Raw genomic sequence first — 8,891 nt, 5'->3', positions numbered from 1 at the left:
GAATGCAACAAAGTAAACATCTCAATTTTCGATGTAGCTGTCCATGTAGCTGTTTTAGTTATGAGATATCGAAAATATACATTTGGACATAGTTAAATGAAAACTAACAAGTAAAGAGGTCAACCGCGTTTCGCTGCGGGCAAAAATGCATTTGATTTTAGATAATTACATGTTACGTTTAATGATGGCATATATTAGCTATTTCGCTTGGATAGCATTGTCCTCCAGTTTATGTAAATGGGGAATTGTTATGATAAAGGCATTTAAAAGTGTTAAAGCTAATTATAGTATGTAAAAAGTGTGGAAATTAGTTACTCATTTGTGTGTGGATTATCCTTCCGTCTAATAGCATTTAAAGCAGGTTGATTTAACTTATAAAACAAAAAAAAAAAACAAAAAATAAATAACTAAATAAATAAATAAATAAATAAATAAATAAATAAATAATTAACATTATAATTAAAACCATCAACGTGTGTATATTTACATATAAAACTGTTATAACTTGTTCAAGATAAACATTAAGTTCTAGGGGGTTAATTAGTGAAAATAAAAAATTGTAGTTTGCGAGATTGAACTTTCGACATTCCTTTACCAATTAAAGGGCCTAACCACTCAAGCAATCTTCCATTTCTTAGCTTCAAGACACGAGACAATTAATAATATAAAGTACAAAACTACCGTTTCTAAGAAGCCCAAAAAGTCAAAACTTGTCGGAGCATTTAAGAAAGTGATTTGGGTTACCCCTGAATTTTAATTTTATTACGGATTTGAACTAATTAAACAGTATCAAGTTGATTTTTTCAAATGAAAATATTTATAATAATATGCTAAATATGAACATGTAATAATTTCAGGAATCTCAATTACTATTTGTTGTTGAAGGTAAACAAAGATGTTTGTAAAACACAAGGGGCATTGATATTTATAACATTAAATATAGTAAGACTACTTTTATTTATAGCAACTGTCATATAATCATATTGTGCCACATCTGCGTCACATTAACAACTTCTTCCTATCACTTAACTCATCACACTCTCTAGTATTCATTACATACCACTTTAACATGAAATAGATCCACCTAAATTAATTAATTAATATAATTTACAACTTTTAATTAGTAATATACAACAGAATAAACTAATTGCTCCATGATAGAATGTGCTATGCAACGACATAAGGCACCACGACCTTCCCAACGGTGCTCAAAGGACATTTGCTAGCAATGGAGTCGTTGCAATGGAGCTTTAAGGAAGCTCCCAATCACGAACCGATAAGAGTGGTCTAGCAAATGTGCATTATATCAAATTTGATGTTGAAAGTATCCCAGGTCAAGAAATGTCTAAAAACAGTCATTTTTTAACATTACTGTATGTATTACGGAGTATATTATTCTTTTAACATATACGTTACACACATTATAATAAAAAAATATTGAGGGCCCATAGGCCATAGCCCCTCTTTAATATGTTATGTTCCCATTCACCTTATTATATTTCCACTTACTAATAATTATTTTTAATTTTTAGTCTATTTTCTCTTTCATAAAACTATATCATATGATAGGTGCGTTTGTTAAGTAATGGAAGCCTCAGAAAGAAGATAGACTCATGGATTCATCAACATAGTGTATTTTATGATTTCAGCAGGCAACTATCAACAAATAGATTGATTTGGTAAGATTATTATTGTTTCCAAATAAAATATTATGTATCCCATCCATTTGTAAGTGCACATTAATCTTTGTTATCATAGATCTCCAGTTTACAGACTATGGTCATGTATTCCTATTATATATTTCCTGCTTCTAAAGCCTAAATACAAATTACCGGATCTGAAAATTAACAAATTATTGTCATGAAAAGGTGAACTCTTCAATAACATATGTTAACCACATCATTTTCATCTGTGTACCTAACCTTAACTCCTCAACACTGCACTTAAGCTAGAAACATCAATCTTCAGTTAAATATTGAAGAACTTAAATCAATAAAAGTTGTTAACCAGAGGAATAGGAATAACTTTGTCTGAGCACTTTGAGGAACAAAGTCTCTGCTAAACCAAACAAATCAAATTTTGCCAGATCTATTGTTTTGAGCAGTTTTGTATATTATTAGATGATCAGAAGTATATAACTTGCTTATACAAACCAACTTTATAAATTCAAATAGCTTTGTTACAGGTTTATGTAAATTATATTTCAACACCATACCTACATATTCATATTAGGTGTAACGTGATGGCAGATTGAAGATTATCTATTGCACAAAAGAGTCTTTTCTTCCTTTTTAATTTGCATAACTTGCAATGTATGTTTAAATACTGCAAAAATTGTTGCATAATTCAAGGTTATATACCCAATGATCAGCTTAAGTACACTTTCACCTAATTTACAGATGCATTATTATCCTGAATCCCAATTTCAATTTCCTAACTGCCAATTTCTTATAATTTTGCTATTCAAATACTAGCTAAAAAGCTTCCAAATTGTTAAATAATCGTAAGTAACCAACGGACCTGTGGTCCAGTGGTACCCGGCCCAAATGATCCTTGGCCCCACGCATGTAAAGATGGAAAGGAATAACCATGCAAGCTTGATTCCGAGTCCTGACATGCTGTAGAGATTTAATGGTGATGGTGTTTCGCCAGACTCGAGTGGCATACGGGGTGCGGCTGGATGGGTTGACATAGTCAACACAGGGCTAACATGTCCCTGCCGATACACATGTTTTTTTGGAAAGGAAATAATCGTAAGTAGTTCTTTACAATTGATGCAATATACATAACCAGGTGTATGCAATTCAGGGCCTTTGGTGTACCAAATTCTCTATCTCTTGTTACAAATGTTTCATGATAACAAAACAAAAGAAAATCTAAACATCGCGCCCGAAATGTTTCATTTACCAAAACAGAGTTTTTTCACTATTTACATGTTCTGCAATTGCTTACAATATTAAACCCTACTCCAAACTACACTCCTAATCAACCTCAGTTTCAGGCCTTAGCTACCCTCACTAATCTAGTGTCTTAAACCCTAAAACTTGTTAATTCCTTTACATATATATGTTCTAAACCCCAAAACATTCCCCAGCCTTCACTTTGATGTTGAGTTAGCCTCCTGTCCCCCTAAAGAACTACCTGAATCTGCAAATTAACAAACAAATCACACAATTTACATAACTTCAAAACCAACTATATTAACAAAAACCAACAGTAAATTAATCATTTTTACCACTAGATGAAGAATCACTGTCTGAACTTGAACTACCAGAACCATCACCACTACTACTATTACCACCATTAACATCATCCTTCTCTATTTCAACACAAGAAATATTAGTAAACTGCATTTCTTCTCCAATATCAACATCTTCATCTCCAACATCCCTACCTGCAACCTGGTAACAAACAATTAAACAAGAACCAATTCAAAACAATGATCAACCAAAATCAAACAACAAATTCAAATACTGTAATACTCACATTAGCATTCTGTACAGAAGAATCCAAGTTACTAACAACAACCCCTTTGTTCCCGTACTCACAAATGAACCTATGCAACTCCCACAATGTTTCATTATCAAGAACACCAAGATCAAGCTCAAATTCCTCATGCCCTTTTTGTTCTAACCCTAAAAACACCCCTTTTTTTACAATACTCATTACTTGATCCATTCCTTGAGGGTCCATTTGCAATTTCCAAAAACTTTCAGCCAACTCTTCTTTTTCATGTCTAGTCATCACCCTCTTACTCATTACTTTGACCTGATTAGTCAACACTGAAATTGAACTACTTTTTTGCTTCTTATCAGCTGTTGAATTAAACAAATTCTCAAACATTGATAGCAGCTGTTGAGCCATAACATAAACATCGGACCCTATACCATTATACACCATAGCATTATTAAACGTCAATCTTACATCAGCTGCAAATGCTAAAGGTGATTCATACTCATTTTTAGTAAGCTTCAGTTTAATAGTACCTAAATCCATTGGTTGAGTAATGATCTTATGATAATCATATAACTTTAACCCTGCAACATCAACTGGTGTATTAAACACCCAGCCATGTTTATGCTTCATCAACTGCACCAAAATTTGACCACATTTTCTCATCATAAACTTACCTTTCTGTGCATTTGCAGTGTTCTTCACACGGCCACGTTGTTTCTTTGTTTCTCTCACCGGTTGAACCGGTTGAACCGGTTTCATACGTTTTTGACCTAATGTAGTTGCCGGTAATGATTCCGGCTTATACTGCGGTGCCGGAATTGAGCTAATCGTATGACGGAGGGTCCGTATCCGATTTAGATCCGACATTAACCGTTTTTTTAGCTGTTTAAGCTCATGCCTAGTGTAAGAACTTAACCGAAATGTAATGTACCTGTAACTGTAGTTGTTCGACGGTACGGCATTGATCGCCGGAGTACGAGACGGTGGCGGTGGTGCGTGATTTTGCCGGAAAACGTCTCTGGTTGTATTGTCGATGAAGTAATTGCTACGGTTAGGGTTAGGGTTAGGTTTAGGGTTTTGGAAATAATGAAATCTGGTAAAATTGGGATTACTAGTGTTGGTATATGAAGTCATGTAATTAGTTGCACGTGACTCATTAGCACGTGACTCATTTCTGCTGTGAAAAATAGCAGATGCCATTAAAGGGTTAAATTTTAAAATGATGAAAATGGAAATGGGGAAATAGGGGTGGTTGGATGTGAACGATGGTTTTGAATTCCGGCAACTAATCTCCGGCGAAAATGGGGCGGGAAGCCATGTTTTGGTGGTGGTGGTGGTAGTAGAAGACGGTGGGGTTCCTGTAGCCGGAGAAAGTTTTTCCGGTGAAAGGGAATGTTTTGCTGACTGTATATTCAAAAATCAAAAAAGGGTTGAAAAGGTAGGTTGCTATCGGGTCAAATTTAAAGGGCAGGAGTTGTGCCCGGATTGTGATTTGGGCAGGTTGAGAACCGTGGATTTGGGTTTTAATTGACCGATATGGTTTTGATGAGTTGCCCGTAACGGGTTGAGGTAGAATCTGAGTGTGGACGGGTATGATCGTCTTTTAATGGACACGTGTACGGCGATTAAATGGGTTGAGAGTTTTTCTGTTTTTAGGAATTTTGATTAAAAGGCTTACAACTTTTGCAGTTTTATTTTGAGTTAAAATACAAAATACAAAAATACGAATACAATATTCATTTATTTTGTGAAAGTAACCATGATGTTTTATCTTTAATTTCGGTCAACAAATACCCCAAGCATATACGTGTGACCTTATTATATTCACTTAAATTTTTTTAATTCATATTCATTTAATTTTTATTTTATCTACTCATATTCTTTGATTAAGCAATTTAGTAGATATTATCTATATCCATAAACATATTGTTGAGAAGATTCAAGCTAAGTATGAAGAATGTTGAATCGTAGAAGTCAACTCTGGTCAAAACTTCTTGTTGTGTTAGCTGAGTTCGAGTTCGAGGTTGAAGGTTCTAAACTTAGTGCGAATAAGTGTTATTTATCTGTAATCGACATACCTGATATAGAGGTTAATTTTGATGACATATGATGGAATGTAGTTGCGTTTGGATTAAGTACAGGAACTAGTTATGCACATATTTAATTTCTAGGGTTCTTTTTGTATTTTTTTCGTAAGTTATTTTTCTACCGACTTGGTTGTTAGGTTAGGTTATATAGTAGTTATATAGTGTATTTTCATTATTCAGGTTCTAATAAAATTCCAGTTTATATTCATAGAGAATTGATTTGCTGTTGATATTACTTGTTGTAATATGTAAAGTAGCCTGAAACATAGTTTTCTTCATGGTATTAGAGCGTCTAGGTCGATTCATTGTACTTCGATTGATTCAGTGATTCGTCTATTCGCTGGTTGTGTGGTTCATATTGATACTCTTGATTAATATATTGAATCTTCAAGTGTAGAACGGCATCTAGGGTTTGCTTGTTTGGCTGATTGAAGACAATAAGCGTTCAATTAGGTCTTTTGGTAATTTGAAGGGTTCATTCTTCAAATTAGGGCTTGTGTGGTTTTAACGAAGAATGGTGTCAATCATGACTGGTTTCTAAAGAAGAAGTGTATGATCGGTGGTGAAGTTTATTGAAATTTGGGATATACTTCTGGTGTTTTTTTTTTTCTCTTATCAAGGATATTATGTAAGTTGATTTCGATGTTTTTGGCTTGCTTGGAGTACTCTGTAAGTCTTTTTTGATTCATTCTAGAAATCTCTTTATGTTTTTTTCAACTCTGTATCTTGAATTTAAGTTTTCAAATGTATATTGTTGTGTATTACTATGGCTAAAGATGATGCGTCAAGTGGTTCTGTTCAATCTGAAACTATGATTAGTAAATTAGACTTTGGTGGTCCTTTGTATTTGCATGCTTCTGATATTACTAGTGTACCACTTATATATAATGTTGTAAATACCCGATTATTCGCCGATTAATCCCTGATTAATCATTTTTAAGAACACTTAGTTCCGATTTTTTAAAATTCGTTTAATTAATCGGTCAATGTCGATCAATGAATCAAAATCAATTTTGGTAATCAAAACCGGTCAAAGTCATGGGTTGCCTCAGTGGTATCCTCACACCTTGTGTGTGGGGTGTGACGACCCGAAAATTTCCGATCAAATTTAAACTTAATCTTTATATGGTTTCGACACGATAAGCAAAGTCTGTTAAACTAAATCTCAAAAATTTTGAACTGTTTCAGATATCTATTTGACCTTCGACTATTTCCGACGATTCACGAACCACTATCTGTATATATATATATATATATATATATATATATATATATATATATATATATATATATATATATATATATTGTAAGAGCCCAAACCTTGCCGCGTTAAAACCCCGTTAAATTTCATGACTAAATTTTTTTTTTGCTGAAACAGAGGGTTGCGCGGCGCGCCAATAGGCCGCGCGGCGCGCAGATTGCACCTGGCAGACTGCTGTCCCCAAAACGCTTTAATGCGAAAATGTTTGACTAGTTTCCTACCTTTTTGGCCCAAACGCTTTTAACCATGGTTTTATATATATAAAACTAGCACGTTTAACTAATAAAATTAAGTTTACGAGGCGGGTCCCACATCGACCCATTTTACCACCTTAAGTACCGAAATACAATATTTGACCAAAAGACTTTAATACAATACAAAGCCGAGCATGGCGATTGGGGATACGCTACCCAATCCTAAATGATCCAAAAGCAAGTCACTAAAGCAACTATGCACGTCTTCTAGTCCTCGCGCTTACCCGAGCCACCATCCACATGCAATCTATAAAAAGAGTCAACAACGAGAGGGTAAGCTAATGCTTAGTGAATGATAATATACTACATACATATATATGTATAAAATGAATACGCCACACAAAACAAATACCGCATACCGAGGCATCCAAGTATAAAGCATCTACACTAAGCATACCGTACGATCTAAGCAACGAGCTAAAGATACAACACGAATAAGAGTCCACCAACGACAAAGTGAACATCGCCAAATAGCTACACCCGGAGGGTTAGCTACAACACAACAACACATTAATATATAAACAATAATAATAATGCACAAGGTTAACCCCTTAACCTCAATCACACGAACATTGGCCGAACTACCCGAGCCTTGTGAATTCGCACAACCCGAAATTCACTTCTCAACCATAAGATGACCGAACAACCCGAGTCATCGTGAATCCGCACTACCCGAGATTCACTACCTCAAATAAGGTGACCGAACAACCCGAGTCACCATGAATCCGCACTACCCGAGATTCATTTCTCAATACCAAAACCCATGGTCACGGGATTATAAAATCCACCAAATCGGGGTCATCCACAACACAACCATATCAACCCTTCGCCATTAGGGTTACAACAACCAAATCACAACCAAGTGTGATAATGTGCACACAAAATGTGCACCTCGCCAAAGATGGTCAACCAAAATGCACAACCGTGCCAATTGGACTTATACACAAGTCCATCAAGTCCACCTATATGTGAAGTGTGCTCTATAACCGAGAATCACTTCACCCGACCCGCACCCATCCTACACATACATATGCACATAGGATATTATCACTCACCTTGAAGTCTTGAAGAAGCTTCCAAGTGAATCCGCAACTTGCCAATGGAAGATACCTATTCCATTATCACAATTACAACAATACAATTAGATTGGATTCACAAATTAACCCAATTCGTCACTTAGTGCCATTTCGACCCAAATGCACTTCCAAGCACAAACCGTACCCAAACTAACCAATAATCACTAACACAAGTGAGAATGGTCCTAATATGCCAATTAAACCCGAACTCAAGTGTTAAACACGTGTCATACCCATTTTGACACTTAAACCCTAATTTTGACCCATAAAGGTCAAAATCTCATTCTCTACCAATTTTGACACCAAAACACATTTAACTCGGTTTAATATTCCAACTTAATTCATTTTAAGTTCATAAACCTCATTAAGTCACCAAATGGGTCATAATCACCACCAAACCCTAATTTGACCCAAAGTCACAATTAGTCAACCAAATACCCTAAAATGGTTTCCAATACTTCCATAGTCACCAATCCAAGTGATTAAACTCATAATCAAAGCCTAATCAAGGCCAAACCGCCAACCAACCCAAAACCCACCAACAATAACTATAAGATCCGATTACTAGCTTCACTTAACCCATTTCATCACTTAAAAGGGTTTTACAACTAATTAACTCAAAACCCTAACTTGAATATCAAATTAAATAAATGAAATTCGGAGTTTGAGCTTACCAATACTATCACCGCGTAGCCGAGAACGAAAGGAACAACTTTAAAACCCGAGCTTTTGCGAGAAATCCACTCCTTCTTCCCCA

At 35.1% G+C, this 8,891-nt stretch overlaps 1 protein-coding gene across 1 annotated transcript; it reads right to left on the bottom strand.

Moving 5' to 3' along the window:
• Positions 1 to 2,813: 2,813 nt before the first annotated feature.
• LOC139847229 (transcription factor GTE7-like) lies at positions 2,814 to 5,822 on the bottom strand. The gene is made up of 4 exons (XM_071836881.1): positions 5,802 to 5,822; positions 3,487 to 4,860; positions 3,236 to 3,401; positions 2,814 to 3,147 (listed from the first exon to the last, which is right to left on the bottom strand). The coding sequence occupies exons 1-4, from the start codon at positions 5,820 to 5,822 to the stop codon at positions 3,098 to 3,100; spliced, it is 1,611 nt and encodes a 536-aa protein (XP_071692982.1). The 3' UTR covers positions 2,814 to 3,097.
• Positions 5,823 to 8,891: the final 3,069 nt, after the last annotated feature.

This window comes from Rutidosis leptorrhynchoides, chromosome 5, assembly GCF_046630445.1.
Source record: "Rutidosis leptorrhynchoides isolate AG116_Rl617_1_P2 chromosome 5, CSIRO_AGI_Rlap_v1, whole genome shotgun sequence".
Lineage (NCBI taxonomy): Eukaryota > Viridiplantae > Streptophyta > Magnoliopsida > Asterales > Asteraceae > Rutidosis > Rutidosis leptorrhynchoides.
This window is presented reverse-complemented; position numbering and strand designations above follow the sequence as displayed.